This window comes from Aulonocara stuartgranti (assembly GCF_965226115.1).
Source record: "Aulonocara stuartgranti genome assembly, chromosome: 17".
Lineage (NCBI taxonomy): Eukaryota > Metazoa > Chordata > Actinopteri > Cichliformes > Cichlidae > Aulonocara > Aulonocara stuartgranti.
The window spans coordinates 37,512,750-37,538,834 of NC_138953.1; the positions used below are offsets into that span (position 1 = coordinate 37,512,750).

The 26,085-nt window shown below is 41.1% G+C and overlaps 3 protein-coding genes across 17 annotated transcripts in view; 2 read left to right on the plus strand and 1 right to left on the minus strand.

Annotated features, from left to right (window-relative positions):
* lrmp (lymphoid-restricted membrane protein) overlaps positions 1-13,018 on the plus strand; it is a 29,810-nt gene extending 16,792 nt beyond the window's left edge. For 3 of the 8 annotated variants that reach the window (XM_082511965.1, XM_082511964.1, XM_082511966.1), the window contains exons 21-39: positions 9-108; positions 728-908; positions 1,850-1,931; positions 4,784-4,830; positions 4,943-5,031; positions 5,157-5,293; positions 5,908-5,992; positions 6,082-6,124; positions 6,208-6,235; positions 6,552-6,692; positions 7,100-7,234; positions 7,319-7,466; positions 7,727-7,770; positions 7,880-7,945; positions 8,525-8,583; positions 8,820-8,918; positions 9,912-10,037; positions 11,531-11,679; positions 12,241-13,018. In XM_082511965.1, the coding sequence (XP_082368091.1) occupies positions 9-108; positions 728-908; positions 1,850-1,931; positions 4,784-4,830; positions 4,943-5,031; positions 5,157-5,293; positions 5,908-5,992; positions 6,082-6,124; positions 6,208-6,235; positions 6,552-6,692; positions 7,100-7,234; positions 7,319-7,466; positions 7,727-7,770; positions 7,880-7,945; positions 8,525-8,583; positions 8,820-8,918; positions 9,912-10,037; positions 11,531-11,679; positions 12,241-12,383 (1,902 nt within the window). In that variant the 3' untranslated portion in view covers positions 12,384-13,018. Of the gene's footprint in view, positions 1-8; positions 109-727; positions 909-1,849; positions 1,932-4,783; positions 4,831-4,942; positions 5,032-5,156; positions 5,294-5,907; positions 5,993-6,081; positions 6,125-6,207; positions 6,236-6,551; positions 6,693-7,099; positions 7,235-7,318; positions 7,467-7,726; positions 7,771-7,879; positions 7,946-8,524; positions 8,584-8,819; positions 8,919-9,911; positions 10,038-10,915; positions 10,943-11,530; positions 11,680-12,240 lie in introns of all 8 variants that reach the window. The other 5 variants (XM_082511968.1, XM_082511967.1, XM_082511969.1 and 2 more) reach the window with 5 other exon arrangements.
* Positions 13,019-13,105: 87 nt separating this feature from the next.
* dnai7 (dynein axonemal intermediate chain 7) lies at positions 13,106-25,052 on the minus strand. Of its 6 annotated transcripts, none has more exons than XM_082511995.1 (16): positions 24,678-24,697; positions 22,639-22,656; positions 22,369-22,447; positions 21,269-21,357; positions 21,054-21,158; positions 20,829-20,966; positions 20,457-20,591; positions 20,249-20,352; positions 19,268-19,456; positions 19,085-19,191; positions 17,120-17,280; positions 16,880-17,039; positions 16,593-16,807; positions 16,340-16,498; positions 15,437-15,550; positions 13,106-13,386 (listed from the first exon to the last, which is right to left on the minus strand). In XM_082511995.1, the coding sequence occupies exons 1-16, from the start codon at positions 24,678-24,680 to the stop codon at positions 13,111-13,113; spliced, it is 2,052 nt and encodes a 683-aa protein (XP_082368121.1). In that variant the 5' UTR covers positions 24,681-24,697; the 3' UTR covers positions 13,106-13,110. The 6 variants fall into 6 exon arrangements, with proteins under 6 accessions (XP_082368121.1, XP_082368123.1, XP_082368122.1 ...); XM_082511997.1 differs by having other exon boundaries at positions 22,369-22,523; positions 24,678-24,691; XM_082511999.1 differs by lacking the exon at positions 22,639-22,656 and adding an exon at positions 13,819-13,877 and having other exon boundaries at positions 13,306-13,386; positions 24,678-24,742.
* On the plus strand, positions 22,805-25,970 carry lyrm5a (LYR motif containing 5a). Of its 3 annotated transcripts, none has more exons than XM_082512013.1 (3): positions 22,805-23,532; positions 25,012-25,067; positions 25,155-25,970. In XM_082512013.1, exons 2-3 carry the CDS (start codon positions 25,023-25,025, stop codon positions 25,365-25,367), a joined length of 258 nt encoding a protein of 85 aa, XP_082368139.1. In that variant the 5' UTR covers positions 22,805-23,532; positions 25,012-25,022; the 3' UTR covers positions 25,368-25,970. The 3 variants fall into 3 exon arrangements, with proteins under 3 accessions (XP_082368139.1, XP_082368137.1, XP_082368138.1); XM_082512011.1 differs by lacking the exon at positions 22,805-23,532 and adding an exon at positions 24,748-24,806; XM_082512012.1 differs by lacking the exon at positions 22,805-23,532 and adding an exon at positions 24,818-24,910.
* Positions 25,971-26,085: the final 115 nt, after the last annotated feature.

Here is a 26,085-nt window from a genome sequence, read left to right on the forward strand (position 1 = left end):
CCTTCCAGGAAGACGCAGTGGTACCACTGAGCTCCCACTCACAAGCTGTCAGCGTTACACAGCCAGAGGCGGATGCTCTCCCCGATCTGCCCCACTCAGAAAATAACGGTAAGACCTCCTCCTCTGTCTCTGTATTACACTTGAAGTGCTGATTACTTGCTATCTTTCTGTTTCACTTTCCTCTCCCCCTGCTGTCAGTTAGACTCCAGTTCAACTGTTTGCATTTACACCTTAACCAGAGTGAGTCATTTCCTGAATGGCTTGGTATGCTGTTTGTTTAGACAAGACAAGGCTTTACTAAATCGTGCAAGATGATCACATGCTACTAAGTAGTCACATCACTTATGTTTTTAATGACCTTATGCTGTGTTTATTTTGGTTGAACTTGTATTTGGTAAGCAAACCCTGCATTACTGTTTCTTGTTATCTTTGTCCTATCCTATTTTATTTACTGGATAAGGAAGTTGCAAAATTAACTTTTTTATGATGATTATTGTGGTTAAGTATGACCTAGAGAGGGGAAATGTGGTACTAATGCGTTAAAATGGTTTCTCTGTATATGTGTAATTATAACTAATGCTCATGTACTGTAAACTACACGCAGTTTGAACTGAATTAAGTGCAAAATATTACAAAAGAGAAACTCGTAATTGTGAAATATCCTATTATATTCACATTACTTCATACTGATAGTCTATAAATAAACTAACTTTGGCTCTTGTATCAGCAGGTGCAGAGGCTTGTGAAAATGGACAGTCTGACTCCTGTGGTCCAGCTGAAACTTTGAGAAACTCACCTGATCAGAACCAAACTATAACTCCTGTTAGCACCCCTCCCACAGCAGCTGATATGGTTTCTCCCAACAGCACCTCACCTGGATCAGACGAGACCATTAGCCAGACTGAGAGGTGACTGACAAACATTTGACTTTGCTACCAGGAAAAAAGAAAAAAAAACAAAACTCTTGGATTGCTGTCATTGACTTTTTTATCATTGCCACTAGGGGGCGCCAAATAATAGAATTTTGAAGTTGTTTGCAAGAAAGACAGTTGTAATAGCTTACATTAAATTGTGAGGCTAGTTTGTTGCAATCAGTTCACAAGACTTGATAGAGCTGCAAAACAAAGATACTTTGTGTTTATTTGTGCTGATAGAGTGAGAGTCATCAATGTGCAAATGGGAATTTCCAAAAGACAGAATATGATAATGAAATTGAAGAGAACCAGAGGATTACTTATCACTGATGATCAACTAGTGATGTGGTAATTTGAATATATTGTGAATTGCAACCACATCTAGTGTGAAAGTTGGTATGAAATGGAGATGAACATTTCCTGGTCAGCCTTTTCCTTCAGTGCCACTGAAAAGGATCATTGTGTGAGGTCTGAACTGGTAAACCTCACCTGGGGCACAGAAAACATGTCTCTTTAGTACACAATATAATTTTGTTACTCAGTCTCACATGGTTATTCTTGCATAGCAGCATAAACGGCCTCTTTTGAATTGGAACTTGAAAGGAATTATCAGTAGTCACAATAGTCATAACTGAAGCAGTCTTTCATGAAGTTTGAACATTTCCCTGCGACTTGGGCAACATTTGCTAGTCAAATGGGCGTTTTCATTGCTGTGGGAGGAGTGCAAAGGCTAATTGGTATCTCTGTGCCCATGCTTTGCATAGGCACAGTCTACCTCCACAGAGATGAAGTCTGTTCCTCATCTCTCTTGCTGCCTTTCACTGTGTCAGTTGGCTTATTAGCTAGCTAGAAAGTTTATCAGGCATATCAATAAAGAATCCAAAAATGGACAGTACCTAAAAGTTGATCTCTGATCTTTCAACTGTTGTCGGCAGCCAGCCAACCAGTGTGGACCACGAAGGAGAAGAGAAGAGAGGCAAGGTGGACTCAACTGCCGGAGACATGAGCTATATTAAGGTTAGTAGCAGAAGAGAAGTGCTTTAATGCATAAATGAAAACAATTTCCTCTCATCTTTTCAGCGCCCACTCATGACTACTTCCCCTTCCTCTTTTTGACACACTTTTTCTGTTTGCAACTTTGTGTGTGTTGAGTCAGTGAAGGTGTATTATAAAGGGAGGTGGAGTTCAACAGGCTGGGCAGGGGCTGGGTTTTCCTTAGAAAAGTGAAAAGGTATGTGATCAGACTGATCAAGCTAGTTACATCAGGAGTTATGGGCTTGACTGTCAGCTTCCCTCAGCTCTGTTAACATACAAGGCAAGTGTGTTATACCTCATACTGCTCATCAAAGTCTGTGTTAAAGTTCTTTACTTCAAGATGTCTCAGGTTTGTGTAGTTCATAAAAAACGATGAAAAATCTAATATCTGTCAGAGCATGTTGAAATCGGTAAAGTTTACAGGCAAAGAAGTTTATACATAGTAGCTTAATCAAAACAAAATTAAGTTTTGTATTCATTGAAAAAGTATTAGATATGAGATCTCAAGAACAGAGTCTTTAATTTTTTAAACAAGAATTTAACTCAAATATAATTAATCACAATCTGAACGTGTGTGTTCTTTAGCATTTTTGCTCAACAAGTTAGTTACACAGTTACTTGACTGCTATTTATTAGTTATTTTTACCTCTTAATTTATTGGTTGGTCTTGAATGACTTCTGTGTCCAGATGAATGGGTTTTAAAAGTACATTTTTGCAAATTACATTCCTTTGTTTGGAGATTTGGAACCATAGATGTCTGAGTTGTTTCACCACGGCTAGTGTACGTCCTGCTCTCTGCCAGATCTGTCGGTTTGTTTTTAGTCTCCTACTTGATGTTAACTTTATGGCCTGCCACCCTACTGAGAGATAGTGATTGTTTTTATTTTTATGGCCAGGTCAGTGTTTATAACTAAGAATTGGGGCCTTTTATCTTTTTTAAAGTTGAGTATTCTATTTGAACCCTATTATTCAAATATATTCAAACTGTAATTTTACTTGTAAATGAATCCATTTTCATAGGACTTCGTTCATATTGACAACAAGAATATAAATAAAGTCAACCATATTATTTATCCCAATAGTGGCACTTTTTATTTAGTTTCAATTGGATGTGACACAGCATGCGAAAACCTGACTAGTCTAAAATTTCCCAGATTAATATGAAACAAACAAATGAATAAACACATTTATTTTGTTGATCAATCATTGTTTATTTTTTAGGACTTTTTGACTTGACAATGTCAAACTGTTCATTCTTTGATTAATAACTGCAAAAAGATACTCACAGCATGTTTAGAAATGATAAAATTTAACTGAATTTAAAAACTTGTTTCGTACTAAGTTTACAAGAAATTGTTCATCGATCCCAATGTCGACACCGTCACCGTCCTAGGCCAAAGAAGCAAAAGTTGCCAGCATCATCAAGGGTGCAGATTTTGCTTGCGGATTGTCCAGGTTTCACCCCTAAGCCCGTGTCGCTGCACTGAGCAGGGGCTCCTGTCTCGCAACCGAAAGGTTTTCTCAATGATGAGAATGGTGTGCTGCAGCTTGTGCATCAGAAACTGTTCGGTACTCTACATTTTCAGGCATTGTTTTTAGAGATATTTGTAGACTGCTGCAAGATGATAAGCATTGCAGATCCTGGAAAGTCCAGGTCTAAAGTCTAAATGCAGCATTACAAATTGGAAATCTAGCACCACAAGAAGAACGTTTAATCAGATTAATGTATTCACAATGTGTGGTGCTGTAGTGGTTTTTCACCTCACAGCACGAGAGTAATTTGAGAAGCCCTGTGATAGACCAGAGTGTCCAGAGTGCACACTTCCTGTCACTCAGTGGCAGTGTAAATGATGCGTGACAGACCCGACCACATTTTCAACGCCTTTCTGCACTTTTATTCTCCGGTTGTCGTAACTTTACACTCTAAGCTGCAGCTTCCCAGCAGCTAGCCGCGCACATCAACAACAACATCGGGACCCAGTTCATTCTCCTTTTATGCCGGGGAGGTGTGATGAGCTGTTTGAGCTCAGATGTATCGCCTCCCCTGCAGCCACGCCTCAAACCTTTCCACCTTTTGCTTTGGGTGTAAAATGGTGTTGAGAGTCCAAATAAAAGGAGACTGTTGCATCAGGAAGGGATTCTGATGTAAAAGTTTGCAAACATCCGCATGTTTCATGATGTGGACCACCTCCAGTGCTGTTGGTCAACAGGATGTCGGTGAAAACTGTGCTACAGTTGGCCGAAGACAAAGGAAGAGGAGAGGAGTAAGGCCTCTTTGGAGGAAGCCAGAGTAGAAAAGACAGGAACATGGTGGTGAGAGTAGGGCTCAAATTTGGCTGTTGTCACCGAGGAGGATGCTGCGCTGGGATTATTCGCTCTGGCGACCCCTAAAGCAGCAGCCAAATAAAGAAGCAGTTGTGTCAGAAGTCATATTATCTACACTTATTACACAATATCCTACTGCTTTGGTCTGAGCTCTCACCTTGCTACGTTGTATGAGTGTATTCATACAACTGTGTGCACACAGTCCGCCTCCACTACTTAGCACTGTGCCAGTGTTAACTGTGCACTCTTCTCGGCAACACACACTCATAAAACAGCAGAGCTCTCCATGTAGCTCCACATTATATAAGGAATCAATCCAGTCTTTCTGTTCCACACGCTGTACAGCTTAGATAGCATTTCACTGCCATGGGACAGGTACGCTACATGTACGCGAACATTTATGTGCATGCAGCTTTTAACAATTTCTTGGGACCGAAAATGTGCTTCAAGGCCACCTTGTGTTTTTTCTCATCCTTTTCTTTGTCGCTTTTAATTCGGTCCATCTTAGAGCCTAAGCCAGGACCAGTCGGCCAGCAGATCACCAGCTGAGGACAGGTGAGTGGTTCAACGTCAGCTTGGAGAAAACTTCGTTTCAAAAAATACCATAAATAGACGTAAAAGTGTAGGTTGCTATAATACTGTGTAAGTAAAAGTATATATTTTCAAGCACAAGCCTGCTACCTGTGCTGGTGGAAGAAGAGGAGACTGTGCAGGACGGTGCAGCTGGGGTTCCAAAAGCAGAGCCCAGCACGGCAGGTAAAGAACTATTTACAGATATGCGTGCTGGAACAAGAAATGAACCACAACCAGAAATGGCTATGCTTTTTGTTCGTGCGTCTGTGTGTAACTTTAACCACCCACACAGCAAGTCTTCTTTCCAGGGACAGGCCGGCTCATCAGCAGCAAGCTAACCACCCTCTCTGACAGCAGTCCTCCTCAGTCGGCATCATCTGTCACACACACCAGTCAATCAGGGAGTGGCATGGCCAGTACGGTCTCTGGTCCAAGCCATTCAGAGGTTAGTGAAGGAAAAAAGGACAAAAATAGGCGAGAACTAGTGACTTTGCTCTTAACTGCTTAACTCCACTTATAAATATTACTTTTAAAGTAATTTGAACTTTAGTTTTCTTCTTAAGGCCTTGGAGAAAGGTAGTGGATATCTTAAATTTTTAGCTTTCCCACCACATGTAGTCAGATTCTATCTTTAAAAAATCAAAAAAAAAACAAAAAACAAATTAAAATGTATAAAATAAAAATCTTACAGCATTTTGAAATACAAAGCTGTAAGATGGCACCATTAAGGTGACATTTGACTGGACCGTGAAGAGAAATGCAGCTTTTCTTGCTGAGTGAGTGTGTGCGTGTAATCATGTGAACACTTGTCTATGACCACGAGAGAGGGAGGAAGAGAGTTTGAGTTTTACCTCTACTCAGGATCGGATCATTCAGAATCTGGAGCCAAGTGCACAACCAGCTGTGTTGACTCTTCAGCTCCAATTCATTATGTAAAAAGTAGTGAAATCCATGAGAAATACTGGTGTTGAAGAGAATTTGAGTATGGAAGAATCGGACTCTGAAGCAAAGCGGGACGAGAAAGAAACTGAGACTGGAATGTTTGTACCGATCTTGCAGGAGCTGACTCGCACCGTGGAGGCCGTTAAGGAGCACAAGGTTCAGGAGGACCAAAATGTAGCCAGCATGGCCACGGACACGGAAAGTATGTTTAAGATATTTCTTGTATTAAAATGCATTTTTAATATTCATGGACTTGAATGACTGCATGCACGCTTTTTGGTTTCCTTATAGCTGAGATGTTAGTCATTCCTGACACTTTCAAAGATAAGAACAAGTAAGACAACTTATCATTCCAACATAATCTGTAAATCATTCGTATGCACATGAAGTTTTCTGATCTTGTCTTTCTGTCTACAGCCTGTCACCTAGTGATAAGGAGATTGAGGTATGTATACCACTGGATCCTGCACGTGTTTGCCTTTTAACCTTGTAAAAAAATGGTGTGTCCATGTAGAATGCTAGTAAGTTTTACTTTATAGTACTTTATTGCTTACTATTTTTTTTCATCAAGTCTATTAAATTCTCTTGAAATATGAAGTGTGTGCATGTGGAAGTTTCACAACTTCAATGGTGTAACTTTTCTGCTGGTCCAGAACCGCTGTCGATGTTAAGGTAGAACGTATGGAAATGTACTTTATACTATTTTGAGGTGGTGTTTGGGTACTTCTTTTCAGACTAAAGTGCCTCTCTTCTGTTTTCAGGCAGAGTTCCAGCGTCTGGCACTGGGGTTTAAGTGTGACATGTTCACTTTGGAGAAGAGGCTCAGGCTAGAGGAGAGGTCACGTGACCTAGCCGAGGAGAACGTCCGCAAAGAAGTGTCCAGCTGTCAGGGCTTACTGCAGGTGTGTGTGTGCAGCTGTTGAGCGCACACTCTTTTTTTTTTTTTTTTTTTTTTTTTCTTTGTTATTAAAGTACCACTGGTAGCTGTGATAACTCTGTAAGTAAATGAAGTAGAGGGTTGTTGCACAAACATAGTGTGATTGAAGTTACAATATATTGTGTAATTATTGGTTTCACTGAGTAAAAGGGCTGACAGGTGCAAAGGTCACGAGAGCTTCGAAGTGTAGTGGAGGGAATGTGGACAATGGTTTTAATGTATTTTGTATGATTTATTTAATATATGTAAATAATAATAATATAAATAAGAAAATGTATATGTTGAAACAAAAAATAAACTGAGGAAATTGTATGATATTTTCTCGCTGGTTCTTCAGCTCTCTCTTTTCACTTTTCCTTTTTTTCTGCTTAGGCTCTTAGTCCTCTTTGTGACAATGACAACCAATCAATGGAGATCATCCAGAGGCTCCAGAAAAACCTGGATATTCTCATCCAGTCCATGACTAGGGTGTCCAGTCGCTCTGAGATGCTAGGAGCGATTCATCAGGTAAGTGGAGAATTTAAACATGTTTTCTGCATAACAAGGAAACTTTTTCATTATTCAATGGTTTCCTTTGTTTGGGATTTGCAGGAGAGTCGTATTGGAAAGGCTGTGGAGGTAATGATTCAGCACGTGGAGAACCTCAGGAGATTGTACACCAAAGAGCATGCTGAGCTGCTGGAACTGCGGGAGACGCTCATGCAGAATGAGAGGTCGTTTGGATCACAAACAGAAAAAGGTTGTACCCTTTTTCTGTTAGACATACAAAGTCTGACCGTAGCATACAATAGGTTGTAAACTCCTGCAAACTCATAATTACTTTTTAAATGCCAAGTTAAATGCCAAATATGCACTGGGCCTTGCAATGAATGCTTTTGTAGCTGTCCTCACATGAACCACTATACTCACTAGAGTAGAGACTCAGGAATCAGGTCTGTGTAGATTGTGATACATGTGATATTTTGCATGCAAGGGTAACCTATATGTTCCTCTTTCCAGATGACTTCCGTGAAAGAAGGAAACAGTCATCACAGTACAACAAGGTGGATTACACACAATTTCATCATGATCATTTATTCAAATTTCTGTTGACTGTTTTTTAATCCTGTAAATTACAATATTTATTTACCACCACCGCGCGTGCTCTCATAGACAGCCCGGCGGAGCAGCATGATAACAATTTCTCGTGCTGGCCCAGGCAACATGCATTTTGACACAGTGAGTATCAGTTGCAAGACTCTACATCATCACATTGGAAATATGTTACATTATGTTTTTGTTTCTCCACTGTATGTATAGTTTCCAAAGATGCAGCTTTCCTTATATTTTAAAGTCTGAACTCAATATTTCAGCTTGAAAATCATTCATTCTTAAGTAATTATTGAAACTGAGAACTTTGGATCAAGTGGAATGCAGCTAGCTAGCTCATTGGATGACGGTATCCTGCAAAGGCTGGCATTTTGTAGTTTGTAATTGTAGTTTTTCTGTAGTCCACAAGTTATTTAAAATGTAAATAAAATAAATTTCAAAGGTGTTTGTGAAGCAGTCTTCTCTTAGGTGTGCTTTTTCTATAAAATGACAGGAGGTATAATAGTGTAAAGTGAAAACTGAAATTACATTTTCACACTGTACTTGGACTGTATTTGTAACATGTAAAACGTAGGGAAAGTTAAATGAACTAAGAGCAACAAGCAGAGCATTGATACAGAAAATGTATTCAGACAAAATATGATTGTGGTTAAGTTTTATTTAAGAGTATGGTTTTCATGATGGCTTGATTTGTCCCCCCCAACACAGTCCAAAACACAAGATGGCTCAGAGGTTGAATCGGAACGACTGACCAGACGGTCCCCATGGTGGGTATTTGTGTGTGTGTGTGTGTGTGTGTGTTAAATTATCTTCAAGTTAAGTTACAACAAAATGTATACTCTGTATATAAAGGCAGTGTGGGTTTTTTTTTTTTTTTTTTTTGGGACTCCTTTTACAGCAAGATTTGAGGGTTCTGGTTGGTTATTAATTCCACCAAGGCTTGTTGCATCATGACTTGAGGGTTGTTGTTGTTATGCCCCTATGTGATAACGTTGGTTTACAGGAATGTGGCAGGGAAGATCACAGCGCGTCCCCCACTCAAACGTTTTAGTAGCTCTGTGCCCTGGGTCGACACTGAAGAGCCCTCGCTTGTGATGAAGGGGTAAGACGTGTGAGGAGGAGGATACTGCACTGGCTGCATCACCAAAGTTCTTTTAGCGCAGACCCTGATGCATAAAAATGGCGGCTCTTAGGTGCAATATTGGTTACAGTATAAGTTTATGCAGAAATAATTTTGATTGTCAACAGCAGATGTTATTGAGAACAAAACAAGAGAATTTTGTTAGTGAGAGAGTGCTGACTGACTTTGTGGGTATTAAAAAGAGAATAGTGAAGCTAGTTAGCAGAAACAAAGTCGAAAGCACAAACCGCAGAGACAGCAAACCACACAGCAGCCATCTTTCATGCATCTGGTCCATCCACATTTGCTTGGGAAAGTATTTGTCTGAAGCCTCTTTTCTATATGATTCAAGATTCAAAGTGTTTATTGTCATGTGTCCAAAGAAAAAAAGGCATTTCTTTGTGCAATGAAGTTCTTTCTTTGCTGTCCACACACAGATGCCAATTAATATATAAATAGAACAGATAAAATACAAATAGTACTAATAAATAAAAGAAGACAAAAAAAAGACAAAATATTGAAGTGACACATCTTTGCTGTGGACATTTGTGACATGTTTGTTTTTCTTATGGGGCACCGTATGCTTTCACATGTTTGGAAAACTAATGTAAAAGCTAATGCTAAAGATGATGGAAGTCAAGCGCTGAATAATCTCCAAATAACTGAAAGGTTGTGAAATTGCTTTATGGCTTTGTGCTATATTTAAGCATATACTCTGCATTGCTGGGAATGAACTGATTCATGCAAAACAAATTATAATTTCAAACATGACTTCATGTCTGAGAAATTACTGGTCTGCAGGAGGTGAATATAATTCCATGACTGCTGCAGGGGTGTCTCTCTGCTTGCTTTTGTTAGCTTCATATGCATGACTTTGGCATGTGTGCACACAAAATTGTGGTTTTGTAGCAATGGTCATATGTCATTGTGCAGCTCAAAAGTTTGTTTGAATGCCTAACCCGTGCATGCCCACAGGACAGCCTGCAACAACACAGACTGCCAGTCCGAGGAAGAGCAGAAGGAGGAGACAGTGGTGGAGAGGAGGTCCAGTCTCAGTGAGCTGGGCAGCAAACTCACCTCACTCATTCTGCCCCTTAAGACGTTAGTCCAACTAAATGCCCACCGCTACCGTACGGTAGCACTACTGTCTGCCAACAAACCAAGAGACTGACACATGGTGAAAGAGTTGATCATTTGGCTGTGCTCAGGTTCCAGTAGTTGTAACCTGAACGTCTTGTGATATCAGAGTTCATAAGTGGCATATTAATGTTTTTATTTTAGAATGGAATAACCGCTTCATTGCCACTTATGAACTTTCACTAGTTACTGAAATTTTGTGATTGTATAGAGATATTGCATCATAAATCAATAGTCATGTAACATTTTGGCATTAATGATGATATCAATTTTAAGACACCATCCCCATTTATACTATTTGGTCAACACTGCCCTGCTGCTGTGTATAATGATAACGGAGGCCTGGGTCAAAGTATCATTAATACCAGAAATGTAATGTGTCTTTAACATCTGATGTTCACATCCTTTTGTTTCAAAACTTTGAGGACGTTGTGGGACCTAAGTGATGAAACTCTTTCATGATGTAGATCTGTGCTGGACTAGCTTCTATGCTCAAGGGGCTCAGAGGCTTTTGTTTGAAATTCATCATTTCCTTCAGCTGGAGACTTTGTGTGTTTTTGTTTGTTTTTGGATGTGTTCTTTTTAATGCATGCTTTTTTATGTGTTGTGTTATGACTTGTTTCTGCATTTTTTTTTTTTTTTTTTTTTTTGATTCAACGTGATAACCAGTCCAAGTTCTCCAGGCTTGCTTTTGTCATCTACTAACATGCTCGGCCACCTGTTTTATGTGCAAACCTTGGCCTGTTCCTTTGTTTTCGTGAGGTGACAGATCATGCAAACTATGCAGATCAGGTGTTGTTCTGAACTATCCTTTCCTCTTTTCCTCCCTTTACATCTCTCAGGAATCAGGATGAGCTCTTTGTAATGCTGTAAGTGTGTTGGGAGAAAATACAAAGTGGGAAGTGATTGTGGATTCTGACTTTGTCTAAGGGGGGAAAACACTATTAATGCATGCAAAAGGCCTATGTTTATCTGGAAGGAGTGCCAGTCAAAGGCCACTTACGACCTTGCACGGACTCTAAATTGAAGCGGCATTCCTGCTGTTGACAGATCTCAGGCCAAAATTATCTGTTGCCTTTGCCTGATAAGCTAATGCTGAAATCCAGCTCAGTGCCAACTGCTATTAACAACTGCTGACATCTTTCTATGCTAACAGTGATGTGTATGGTTGTGCTTTGATGCAGTTATAAGATGGGTGGTTTAATGCACTTAACTGCATTTAAATTGTAATTTTAGCCAAGTCACAGCTAATTTACTGCCTGCTGTAATTAAGTTACCACAAATGACCAACAGATTTTACTGTGTTCATGACAGTGTCCTGAAATAAGCTAACTACGTCACAAGTATTTTTGGTAACTTAAGTCTTTCGCTTTATCTTTTTAACATTTTATCTTTTTTTTCCCGTAGTAACCATGTCTTACCTAGTTCGTGTCATAACGTTATTTCGTTTTCTTTAGGCCTAGCCCTTCATCCAGCCCTACATCTACAGAACCAGGAGCGGCCCAGTCTCTGTCCCATAGTTTAACCAGTTCCCGGACGGCAGCAGCAGTAGCCAGAGGTGGCAGGGGTCTTTGGCTTTGGCTAGCCATGATGGTGCTCCTAGCGGGTAGGCTCCTTTTGTTACCATTACTGGTTTAAACCTAGGAGAACCACTCCATTGACTGTATATAAAGGACAGACCGTGACATCTTCCACTCGTTTGTCATGCCCCCACCTTGAAGTCTCAACGTTGATGCTTTGGCAACCCCTAAGTTGTGTAATAATGGTAAAGTTATTTTGGCAAATAAACTCCTTTATTGAGGGCCTAAGCATGCTTGGAAATTCATGAAACTTTACATACCTGTTGATAGTTGGTCTAATTGCAAAATCTTCCTCCACCTGCGTTTTTAATATCGCCCCCTGTTCAGTTTTTCTGAAAATGTGCCATCAAAATCAAAACTGCCATATATGCATTTGACACCAATATTGTACTTTGTTCTTGATACCGTGCGTTTTAAATCTTTACCTAGTATTTTTCAGATAAATTGCATCAAGGTACCCAGCAATAGCACAGCTGTAACATTCAAGTAAAACATCAATAATTCAGAGATTGTTATCCATGCAGAAGTGGGGGTGTTTTCTTAATTAAACAAAGGATTCTTATTGTTATCATTGTTTATTTGCATAGGTCTCCTGGCACTGCTGGCCAGCCTGGTGATGCAGCCAGCCGTAGACGCAGCCCCTGTAGGGACCGGGGACTCCTGGATGACCATCCAGCAGCTGCTGTGGCCCTACACAGGGCTCCGGTACAATGGCCAGCCCCCTGTCTAGTCGAAGTCCTGAGGGTCGATGGTGCTAGTGCTCATCAGCCCTCCAGAGATATTTATTGCACTGGGAGAGCAGAGGCTGTTGGGATGTTTACTGTGCCTGCAAATTCCTATAAGACTTGCATCGACAGCACAGGCCTGGCCTCAGGAATAGTTAACCCCATAGAGGAGTTTATGCATCACATTATGTTTGCTAAATAAGATTATCTGTGTGTATGCATGTGTGATAGTGCTGCTCAGCTGTTCAGTGAGCTGCTCCACCTGTGGCTTTTTAAACACATTTTATGTACTTGAGGATGCAGGAGAATACCAGCATTTTTAATGGAATTTTACCTCATCGGTTGCTGAGGACAGTTTATAACTTAACTCTTTAAACACTGGTAATAAAACTCTTAAGTGTTTATGAAGTCTATATTTATGAGTTTGCTAGTTTTGAGTGGAAAATGTGATTATGAGTTTTAACTTGTATTTCTGCATTATTACAGTTTCAACACAAACGTTTTTTTTTTGTTTGTTTTTTTTTTGTATTTTCCATCTTCAAGTTTTTGCTGTGGTTGCCACAACTTCATACACTTTTGTATGTTCCAAAGGAGATGCGTGGATCTTTTCACAAATAAAGTAGCCAATTCTACAATAGAAGATGTGTGTTATGTGTATCCAAGTGTACAATTCAAATTCAGCTCTCTCGTTGTTGTATTTAGTCGTGCATTTTTAAGTTTATTTCACTGGGATTATGAATACATCAGGGGCCTTGTGGCACAAAGCAGGCTCTGCACTGTGTCGACAAACAAATGATGGGAATTTCTGGTCCGAGCGACGCCATCAGGACTCATGGTGTCCTGAAGCAAGTGGATGAAGGTGGAGTGAAACTCGCTGCCAGGATAATGATCTGGAGAAAAAGCTTCACTTGTTTCTGTGATCGCCAGCTTTCGACTCCTCTGAGCTCCCAGAAGGTACAGACTCCATGAGTCCTTGGGCACGGGGGAGGGATTGTGGTGCTCACACACCTGGCAAAGAGAGTTTTGCAAGTTGATGTAACATTAAAGCATATTAAATGTTAGCCAATTTCATCTCTGTTCTGTCTGCTCAACTATGGTCAGTAACCTTTTGGTGAGAATCAGGTAGTCACAAGTTAATATCACTTTTGCTTCTTGGTTTCGTGTTCTATAAAAAGCCTACTGTTTTACCTTTTTCATAGCTCTGGCTGCGTAAAGGTTGATGTTAAGAGAACCCAGGTGGTAGTCTGCTTTAATCTAGAGCTGCACTAGAGAGAATGGTAATTGGAGACTGCAGCCAAACCACAATTGTTGCAACTGTGTGCCGTGTCCTTGACTTTGAAATGGCTGCTTCAGAGACCGGGCCCAGGTCTGAGACCACATGCGGGGGGAGGGTGAATTGACAATTACATAAAATCGGGTTTTCAATAATACCACAATTACCTGTGATAGCTCTCAAATCTACTGCTGTCTGCATCAGACATGTGATTCTATAGCAGAGCCTGGGGCAGAAAACAGAAAGCAATTCAGATAAACAAGACCGGGCCGAAGGAGACTCAATATGTTTGTTTGCCGTCTGTGTTAATGTGCTGTTACTCTGCTACATGTGTAAATGCATGCATCTGTCTGAGTTCTGCAGTGTGTGAAACTGAATTGGTGTTATGCAACAGAGCTGCTGTCACACATCCTGCAGTTAGAAACTGAAGGCATCGCTCAACAAATGTTACGCACACAATTTGTGGTGCAGCTGGTAAGACCAGCTAGACTTCTCAATTAAAAGGTAAACTCTAACCTGACCTTCATTCGCTTCATGATTCTGTAAAACGTGTTCACTTATTTATCAATTCTCAAATTGAACGTCTGCTGTTGGTCTTAGTACATGGAAGAAGATGCCTCCTCCTCTACATGGAGTTTTAAAGTTAAAAAAAAAAAGAAAAATAATGGTAATGAGATACAGATAACATTCACCTCACTTTACTCTACGTACCATAAAGTGGTACAGCTGGCCAAGTAGCACTAAGTAGACACAGGATTTAATTCTGGTAATTTAAAATATTTGAATTGCGTTTGCCAGTTTCTCGAGTAGAGAGGATAACGCTGTTCATACTGCATATTAAACTAACACAGTCCCCAAACAGCTGCATTTTGACAGAGATGTTATGTAAATGCATCTATTAAGGAAGTAAAAGAAAACCTTAAAATTTCCTGTCTTTGCACACTGCTGAGAAAACATTTCTAAAGAGATGTTTCAAATCTCTAAAACCCTGAATACTGAAACCTGCTCTGCCCATTATAATAAAAATGATAGGTTGCCAAAACAAGACATATCCTTGTATGCATCATTTGTCCAACATCTCCCCCGCCTCCCTCCGATGCTTCTTTGAGTTCTGCTGTTTAATTAAATCCCAGTGTTACTGCACAGCAGGAATACACGAGGCTCAGCTCTAAACACTCAGAGGACTGAGTAAAGAATGACAGGACGGAGCCAAAGTTATGTCTCGCTCTCCACTTTGAGCCAATCGGGTGTATTAATTATGCAATCGTTCTGAAAACATGTCCACCTCCCATTCTAAATAACTAAACACGTTTTTTAGTTTTAAAATTCAGCACAGTTTATGCAAAATTTTCTGGCACAAACTTTAGTAATTCACGTTTTCTTGGTTCATTAATTGATCAGGTAGCAGAGTCGTGCTAATTGGTACAGACTGACTCCAGTTGATTACAGCATGTTTGCATTTGTAAAGTGGATGGCGATTAATCGCAAACCTTCACCAATCTCTTTGAGAGGGATTGCAGTCGGTCCGAATCAGGCAGAGACAGGTTACCTCCCACCTGGCAACATGCTGAATCTCCTTGCAACCAAAAGTGGTCCCCACAACTTCTTGTGGTCATTCCCAGGTAGCAAAATTATTTTCAGCACAATCACTCACCAGCCACAGTTTTTTCTCCTGCTCGCACAGAGGTAGCCGTTCTATTTTTACTCTAGTGTGACTGAGGCCTTAAGTAGATAATGGAGTAAAATACTACATTGCATAAAGTGTATCTATGTGTGAGAGAGTACCTGCATGACCAGATGCTCAGCTCCACATTTAGCATTCCACTTGCTCCACGAGAATGCACAGGCAGAGGAAAAGAGGGCCATCTGTTCGTAGGCAGCGTGCTGTGTGAGTGGGTCCTGAAGAGGACAGAAACCCCACAGATCATTTCGAAATTCTTAATACTGCAAAAACACAATAATTAAATTGTTGTTTAAAACTACATATCAGGACCGCTTCAGGCAGCCCTGTGTAAATGCAGAAAAACGTATTTATCTTATGATTTCATGGGACACTTACATGCACTGTGTAATACAAACTTTGGTTCAAACCTTTTAACGTAATGCTACCATCAGGTGAAAATCTCACCAACCAAGTCACACGCTAACTGACATTTCCGTCTGTAGTCATTTATATTTGGTGTAGGGTTGTCAATGCTAACGCTAACGCAGTCATCGCAAATAACGCTATTTACTTTTTTTTTTTTTTTAGCGCAATCAACCCATCTGGAGCGCAGAATGACTCAAAATCCCTGAAATGTCTCTGTCAATGCATTTTGGGCAGTTTGTCCATTCTGCGCTCCAGATGGGTTGATTGCGTTAAAAATTTTAATCGTCATGACGCATTAACACCTTAATGTTGACAGCCCTAATTGGTGACATGAAAAGCACTTATTCACTTCTTCAGTCAGATGAATGAAAAGATGCACAACAACTGGGGGTAGTCTGAGCTGCTTAAATAGTGGGTACCATGTGAAATATCAGCCGAACCTTGTTTTTCAATCTCCTCATTTAAAGGGGCGTTCAAGTCCATTTTTCCATTCTGAAACCCATTTGACTTCATAAAATGCATTTCAATCTTTGAAGGATTCTTATTAAGCTTCTCATATTAGCGTCTCAAATTTAGCATCTTGGTTTTGTGTTGCAGACCTTGGCAGTGCTGCTGACGTATTTGTGCGCGTATTCATTCACAAAGATGTTGACCCCAGCGTCGACCATGGCCTTCTGCAGGTCCGAGCCACTCATCCACTTTCCGATGAGGTGAGAGAGCCCCCCCTCTTGCTCTGATTGCAGCATACATTTATTATCCTATCAGTGACACAGATGCACAAATTATAACAGTTAAGCCACATCTCCTGTTTATTTCCTGCGTCTTGCGTCCACAGTGCTCCTGCCGTCTTACCTGAATAGTGATGCTGATGTTTATGAACGCCCCGTTGACAGTGTAGAGAGCAGAGTCCTGGCCCAGTGGCCGGAGCTCCCAGCTCTGAAAAGGAAGGTTGGCGTAGGTTTTCTGCATCAGCGCAAACGCTTGGAAGGAGTCCATCTTGAAAGAGATTTTGGCCTCAGACTCATCATAGGAGATGTCGGTGATACCATCCATCCTCCACTGCTTACCTTTGGGAGTAGACAGTTTCAATATCTTTGACTTTGTGGGGTCTTTCAGATGTATTTCAGAGTGTGGTATACCTGCAGCATCCCAGCGAGCCACGTGTGGAGCTTCCAAGAAGACAACAGAGTCGGGCAGTGTCACAGACACCCCAATAAGAGGACAGGGGAGAGCCTCGTGGCCATCCAAACCAGACTTCTCAGCCTGATAAGAGAAGACCTGCATACCTGTCCTCAACACCTACAAACAAAAACAGGCATGCACTTTGAGTACAAGTGAGGTTTGATCTCATGCTAGCTGGAAGACCCTTATCTCTTCACCTGCACAAATTTCCAGCCATGGGCATATTGAATTTGAGGTGGGAGGTGAAACGCATCATAGTAGAATACTCCACCCAGAGGTGTGTACTCCATCAAGTCTACCACCTGGGCAACAGGGTTGATCACTGTGTGCTCCTCCGGGGGACCAATCGGATCCCTGACTGGTGAACAGACAGACAGAACTGTCATTAAGGCTTTTAGAAGAACCGCTGGTTAATTTGTCTGTGGAAATAAACACATTCTTTCTAAGCTAAGTTTACAATAATCATTGACATAGAGTTAGTTGTGACATAGTGTGATATGTATTTTTAAAACGAGTTTAGTTTATGTGCTTGCTTTTTACAGTGGGGCAAAAAAGTATTTAGTCAGCCACCGATTGTGCAAGTTCCCCCACCTAAAATGATGACAGAGGTCAGTAATTTGCACCAGAGGTACACTTCAACTGTGAGAGACAGAATGTGAAAAAAAAATCCATGAATCCACATGGTAGGATTTGTAAAGAATTTATTCGTAAATCAGGGTGGAAAATAAGTATTTGGTCAATAACAAAAATACAACTCAATACTTTGTAACATAACCTTTGTTGGCAATAACAGAGGTCAAACGTTTACTATAGGTCTTTACCAGGTTTGCACACACAGTAGCTGGTATTTTGGCCCATTCCTCCATGCAGATCTTCTCGAGAGCAGTGATGTTTTGGGGCTGTCGCCGAGCCACACGGACTTTCAACTCCCGCCACAGATTTTCTATGGGGTTGAGGTCTGGAGACTGGCTAGGCCACTCCAGGACTTTCAAATGCTTCTTACGGAGCCACTCCTTTGTTGCCCGGGCGGTGTGTTTTGGATCATTGTCATGTTGGAAGACCCAGCCTCGTTTAATCTTCAAAGTTCTCACTGATGGAAGGAGGTTTTGGCTTAAAATCTCACGATACATGGCCCCATTCATTCTGTCCTTAACACGGATCAGTCGTCCTGTCCCCTTGGCAGAAAAACAGCCCCATAGCATGATGTTTCCACCCCCATGCTTCACAGTAGGTATGGTGTTCTTGGGATGCAACTCAGTATTCTTCTTCCTCCAAACACGACGAGTTGAGTTTATACCAAAAAGTTCTACTTTGGTTTCATCTGACCACATGACATTCTCCCAATCCTCTGCTGTATCATCCATGTGCTCTCTGGCAAACTTCAGACGGGCCTGGACATGCACTGGCTTCAGCAGCGGAACACGTCTGGCACTGCGGGATTTGATTCCCTGCCGTTGTAGTGTGTTACTGATGGTGACCTTTGTTACTTTGGTCCCAGCTCTCTGCAGGTCATTCACCAGGTCCCCCCGTGTGGTTCTGGGATCTTTGCTCACCGTTCTCATGATCATTTTGACCCCACGGGATGAGATCTTGCGTGGAGCCCCAGATCGAGGGAGATTATCAGTGGTCTTGTATGTCTTCCATTTTCTGATGATTGCTCCCACAGTTGATTTTTTCACACCAAGCTGCTTGCCTAATGTAGATTCACTCTTCCCAGTCTGGTGCAGGTCTACAATACTTTTCCTGGTGTCCTTCGGAAGCTCTTTGGTCTTGGCCATGGCGGAGTTTGGAGTCTGACTGTTTGAGGCTGTGGACAGGTGTCTTTTATACAGATGAGTTCAAACAGGTGCCATTCATACAGGTAACGAGTGGGGGACAGAAAAGCTTCTTACAGAAGACGTTACAGGTCTGTGAGAGCCAGAGATTTTCCATGTTTGAGGTGACCAAATACTTATTTTCCACCCTAATTTACGAATAAATTCTTTACAAATCCTACCATGTGGATTCATGGATTTTTTTTCTTTCACATTCTGTCTCTCACAGTTGAAGTGTACCTCTGGTGCAAATTACTGACCTCTGTCATCATTTTAAGTGGGGGAACTTGCACAATCGGTGGCTGACTAAATACTTTTTTGCCCCACTGTATTTAAAGACCATCTTACCATCAAGTGCCTCCATCAGTGTTTGGACGTGGCTCACTTGGCTCTCTTCAGGCTCTGGACTGCTCCTCCTTGACCACAGACTGGCTGCACTCTGTGAGATGTGCATTCTATAGGAAGGAAAAGAACCCAGTAAATGAAGGAACCCACAACAGAAGCTTTCATCTTACCTCCCTCTCGCCTAACCTTTGGGTGGACTGCATCGCCGGGTAGACCCTGTTGCTGAGTGTGTGTGTTCTCAGATGAGTCATCCTGGCTAATGAAGATAGGTGGTCATACCGGGTGTGGAGGATGCGCACAGCAATGTCACTCACAGCCAGCTGCTTGGGAAGCTCAAAGCTGAGGCCTGCCTCACTGAAGCTGACACTCTTAAACCTGGATGGACCAGGTAGAAACACAAAGAGGAATAAAACATCAGCCTGTGTACCTACAGGCAACATTTGTACAAGTCTGTGTTTAGGTACTGTCCACAAATTTCATCTTCATCATAAGGCACAGCTACAAATGATTGACTTTCTTTAACGTTGGAATGATGTTCATTTCTAGCACCATATTTCTATTTTTGGATGGGCAGCATCAGAAGGAAAATGTGGGAGCCAGCGACATTTGGCAGATCATGGTGGTGGTCCCCCTGTTCAAAAGGGGTTTCAGGAGTTCGTGGACAATTAGCCCATTGCTGCTGGATGAGATGATGAGGCGTTTCTGGCATGTCCTACTAGGATACCCTGGGCTGACCTAGAACATGCTGAAAAGATGTCTTTAGTGTCTCTCTGCTGGCTTGGAAATGCCTCAGTGTCCCCCCAGATGAACTGGAGGAGTTGGCAAGGGTCTGGCTGTCTCTGTTTAGACTGCTGCCCCTGCAACCCAAACCTAGATAAGCAGCAGAAGATGGGTGGACAGACGGACAGTTGGTCTGTCTGTCTAACCGCTGTCTGGCTTCCTTCCCGCTCACTTAAACCAACTTTCTTCTGAATGGCTGCTAAAGAGAGGGTTGAGCTTCTGTGCTCACTCCTAGAACTGAAGAGTCTGAAGTGTGAGCGTTGACTCAAAGAGATTCCTTACACATACACTGATTTCACCATGTGAAACTTTAATATGAGCATCCACCACTGTAACAGTGGATATATAACAGAATGAAATTCTAAGATGATAGCTTTATGAACAAACCTTGGAATCTTATTGAGGTTGGCCCAGAGACATAGTGTAATGTTGTCATCTTTGATCACAGTCTGCATGTTGCCTGTCTCAGTGCTGACGTTTTCACTGGCACTCTGAAACCATGGACACGCAGGGTTTTGGACTTATTGCTATATTGTTACTATAAATCAAACTGCATCCTGATGTGTTATCATAGGAATAATCAGGTATCTTGTACCTTAAGGATCTCTTCTGTAGCAAGGTGGTGTTTTGAGTGAATTAGCTCCTGCAAATTTATGAGAACCTTCTGGTACTTCTGGCCCTCCTGGGGATCTGTAACATCTTTGAGGAAATCTTCCAACTCATCTACCAGCTGTAAGAACAGATTTGTTATGTTAGAACACACAGCAGATAACTCACTTGAAGACAAGGCTTTAGTTACCTCTATTTTTAATAGCTCGAGCTACTTTTGTCCTGTGCTTAATTTTTCATCCTGATTATTATCACTTAATTATTGCCAGTTAACATAAAGAAAATTGTTGCTGGTTATTATCTGATAATAGGGAAATAAAATAACCTTACTGTCATTGATCAACAAACACATACAGACCTGCAGAGCAAGATTACACTGCTGGAGCACGAGCGTGATGTTGACCTCAGGGTCATCTCTCCATAAACTCATGTATGTATTCATCTCTTTCTGTACTGCTGGGTCTGGTGCACCGTCGCAACGCATGTATCGCTCCCACTGGACACAAAGCATACACTGCCAGAAATCCATCAGGGAAAAAGAAAATGTCCATATCTACTGGACAGAATGCTTGTGGATCCACACCTTGGCTGTCTCCACAGCTTCAGTTTTCCATTTGGTTACTGCAGTATGATTCTCCTCCAGTAGATGGTGCAGTTCCTTCAACTCGGCCTCTCTGCGCTCTAGGTCCTGTCAGAGAAAGACATCCAAGCACACAAAGCATTCCCAAGTACTCTTCTGTGTATGTACATTTCTTCTTTTATGCTTCATTTAGGGTTAATATTAAACTGGGCTCTTACCTTTAGCTCAAGCCTTTCCACTTCCTTCTGCTTTCTCTCTCTTTCCACTCTCTCCTGTTCTTCTCTTTCTGCCCTGATCCGGGCTTCCTCTACAATGTACATGTTACAGATACAGTGCTAACAGAGAACACATCCACCAACAAGCGCCTATCTCTCCTACTCATAAACAGCTACATAGAGCAGTAGATCAGTTGGGATCCCTCACTTCCTGATACCCTGAACAGTTTCTTCTCCAGATTGACAACACTAATGGAGGTGCAACCGTTGCTCCCCTTCAACTAGAGAAGCAGCATCAGCCCCTGATCCTGCAGCTCCACTAAGTGACTTGTTCTCTGAAGAGAACTAACACTAACAAAGCTGCAAAACCGGAAAAGGTGTCAGGGAGGACATGTGCTGACCAGCTGGCTGGGGTCTTTTTGGACATTTTCAATCTGTCTCTGCAACTTTATACTATCCCTGTCTGCCTTAGGTCCTCCATCATTTTGCCTGTGCCAAAAAAAAAATCAGCTGTGGCCTGCCTAAATGATTACTGCCTAGTCGCACTGACCCCAGTCATCATGAAGTTCTTTGAGAGGATCCTCCAAAGACACATTAAGCAGCTAACAGACCTCAATTCAGTATAAGCTGGCAGACTGCAAAGGAAGGCCAGCCATATTGCTGCTGACCCCACTCACCCGGGACACGAACTGTTCATACCTTTGCCATCTAGGAAATGGTATAGATACATAAAGACCACTACCACCCGGCTGAGGGACAGCTATTTTTCCAAGAGCTGTGAAAGCCATCCGTCCACCTGCCCTTCCCCATGGACCACCTGCACGAACACTCACATCCAGTCACTTTACTCTAAAGACTGCTAAAGGCTTCTGCATTTATCTTTTTTTAAGTAAATCTTATTTATCTTTTCTACATTTTCTTTATTACCGAGAGCACCATTGCAATTTTTGTTACGTTCTAGCAACATAATGACAATGAACAAATCTTGAGAGAAGCTCAAAAAGTGTAACAGATTCATTTTTTTAAAAGTCAATTTCCCTTTAAAGTCTCAGTGCCAGAAACGCCACCTACACTGGAGGTTTAAATTAAGAGAGACTGCTCACCTTCCTCTCGAAGTCTCCTCTCCTCCTCCTCTTGCTGCCGCTTTGTCCTCTGAGCCTTGGACACCTTACCGGCCTTCTTCTGTGGCATCAGAGCATTGCAAGTGTAGTTTAACAGTGACAGTTCAGTGTGTACCTACTAGCAAATGGATATATTGCTGAAGAGAACGAAGCAGCGAGAAAGAGTAAGGAAGCTTCCTGTGTGTATCTTGAGCTGAGTTCTGTGTCTAATTGTCAAAGACAGACGATATACTGACTGCCTGTTGCTCATACCTGTTGTTTCTTGGGAAGCTTTCATTCACAGGAAAAAAAGACAGAGAGAAAGTTACAGAATGTCATGTTTCACAACAGAAATTCAAGAAACTATGTATCTATCTATATCTATATACACTATAGATAGATATAGAGAGGTGGGGAGTAACTAAATACAAATATTTTGTTACAGTACTTGTTAGGTATTTTAGTACCATGGTAGCATTTACTGGATATTGTTTTATAGTGACATTATGCAGGAAAACTCTGTCATTCAATAAGGCCCCTTTGTTTTAGTTATTTTTCTCTTTGACCCAAGAATTGATGTGTGAGAATCACAGGCTGGTACAAGGTTGAAATACCACAGAGATCACTCCCTCAGCTACATTAGTTTCTTAATCTTTTAGACGCCTGTTGAGGCCAAATGGTTTGTTTCAGATTTCACTAATGTAAGAACTCTTCGTTTTGTGCCTTGAAAATATGTCGCTGAGATAATCACAATTGTAGCTGAACTAATAAACTACACAAAGGATGCTTCTTCACCCATGGGCAGGAAGACACTGCCTTATCTTGGTCTGTACTGGTTTAAACTGATAAATCTGCTGTCTCATGAATTTTACCCTCTATATAAACTGTTGTACTTGTGAATAAAGTTGAGTCACTTTGGGAAGACAATCTAAAGCAGTCTCTGTTTTCTTGTTCTCCCAAGCTGCTCCCGAGCTCGTACTAACACGCTGAATGGCATGCTTGAATATTACTTGAGAATATATTTGACTGTGTTACAGACTAAGGGACATTCTCTGCTGATAGGTGAAGGTACATTCTCTGCTGATAGACGTCCACGCCTCGGAGGAAGCCGATCCACGGATTAGGCCCTGGAAACCGTTTCCTTCAGTACTTATGTAGAAAATCCAGGTACTTTACTTAATTATTTATTTTTCTGACACCCTTTTACTTTTACTGCCTACATTTCCAGAAGTAGTGCAGGTGACCTTTTGTGTTAGTGGAACTTCATAATCTAGCTAGCGCTAAGTGGCAGGTAATTTCAAATTCAACATTTCTATCAGCTAAAACACAGACTGTTTATTTACGGTTTTATTTCACAGGGAGAGAAAAGACTGTGAAATAACTTCACACTTAAGCTGATGATGTTTAGATTAATTCACTGAACTTTATACTGTCTACTGTAAAGACAATCTAATGAGTAGAGGAGTGGTGTCCGTGTCAGTGTAGAGGATGGACATCACCCAGGACATCTTGTGAAAACTGCTGACATCTTGCTAAATTCAGTTGTGTAAATTCACAAAGAGCAGCAGGTCAGCTGACCACAGCATGTACACAAATAAAATCTACTGAATCTCACATTAGACATTATTATGAGGTGTAATTCTTTTCCCTTTGCTGAGCCACTCCACAGATCTTAGTGTCCCCCACCTGCTGAATCTCACTTTAAAATCAAGAGTTAATGTTTAAATGTGGAGGCAACAGAAAACCGCTTCTTTTTTTCTTTTTTTAAATATTCCTTTCCACTGCATTGGGTCCTATATAACACATTCAAACTGGGCATATTCACTGGGATTATAATTTATGTTATTGTATTAATTTAGATTATTGTATTTATGTTATCATGTACTAATAGTATAATGATATTATATTATATTAATATAGCAGGAGGTTCAGTTTCCTTGTTAGAATTGTCCTACAAAGAGCTACTTTCTTTCTTGGAGTACATTTCAGAGCCTGTACTTTTCCTCTTTTGAGTAAAACAGTTGCTTCAGTGCTTCAACTATTGGTGGAGCATTTTTTTAACCCAGGTATCTGTACTACTTAGTTGTTCTACTTAAGTAAAGAACGTCTGTACTTTTGCCACCTCTGTATATAAAGAGAGAGAGAGAGAGAGAAAGTGTCGAAGTTAAGAACTACGAAACTGTATTTCGTACAGTAAACTAATAGGTTACTACGTAATTGCGCTAACTGGTAGCCTGTAATCACATAGACCTTTAAAAATAATATTTAAGCTGGTCTATTATAAGGAAATAATAGAGGGGAAAAACCCTCACCATGTTCGTCCGCGCGTCTGGGTAACCGTGGCAACCTATACGCATGCGTACTTGCTATGTTTTTTATTTGCGACAGAACGAAACGACGTGCGACAACGTGCACTACGGAGTTGTCCCTTGCATTCATAGGTAAGGACGCAAGGAAAAGACATTTTTCTCTTCATTGGCGTACATAATATAACACGTGTAAATGTCAATTTGTTGCGCTTGGCATAAATGCGGTGCTCTACATGGTAATTCGTAAGCTAGCTGCTAAGCTAAACTTAATTTTGTGTAATGGTTTCTGTGTGCTCTCTCTCCTGACCTTCCCTTTCTCCTCTTCTCGTTTCAAAAGTGTGAAAGGCCATGTCCAACCCTTTAAAAACTGAAGTTATCAGGCTGTACAAAAATGTAAGTAAACTGGTGTTAAGAGAAACAACGCTGGGTGGTGTGCAATGCTGCAGAGCTTTAAAAATGTGTCTCTCCTCTCCAAACAAGCTCCTGTATCTCGGCCGTGAATACCCTCAGGGAGCAGCGTACTTCAAACAGCGCCTGAAGTCAGCATTCATGAAGCATAAAGACGTTACCGACCCAGAGAAGATCAAACAGCTGGTGGCCCGGGGGGATCATGTCATTAAGGAGCTAGAAGCTCTGTATTTCCTCCGAAAATATCGGGCCATGAAAAAAAGATACTATGAACCCGAAAAATAATGGCACACGCTGATAGCTCCAAGTGGTTTTCCTGGATTACAGTGTGGTAATCGGTTATTTCGGATTCACAAACACCTTTTAACAAAACAAAGAACAGAATTTACATCAGCTGCTCCTTTATTAAACTCGACTAAGGTTGCCTCTGAAAGGGAAATAAAATCCTCATCTCTGGGTGTTGCAAAGCGATCATCACTGTCATTGATATTTTGTACCTAAGGCCACTCTTTCAATTTCATATACTGTTTGTAAGCCTAGAATATGTTTTATGCATTCTTTGTCCCATTGTCACATTTTAGTGTATTTAAAACAAATGCTTCACCAGATGAGTTACCCAGTGTTTACACCAAGGTGTCCAAATTGTAACATTGATCATTTGTACAAGAGGTTGTGTACTTTTTTTTTTTCTTTTAAAGCAGCTGTCTTTAATGTAATACGTGAGTTTTAGAATGTATTTCAGTGTATATATTTGTAAATACATGCTCACATTTTTTGAGAAATAAGTGTACATGGGAATGGATTCATGTGCTGTTACACAAAAGGCAAACATAAATGTTACAGATTTCTTAGAGTGGTGTCTCGTGTCATAATAAACCACAAACACAGCTTAGTGTTACTTATTCCTGCTATTGCAATCAACCTAAACCTTGCAGATCTAGTGTCAGTCTGCATGGATTCTGAAAAAGGAAGTTTTCATGAGACTATGAAATCCTATGACACA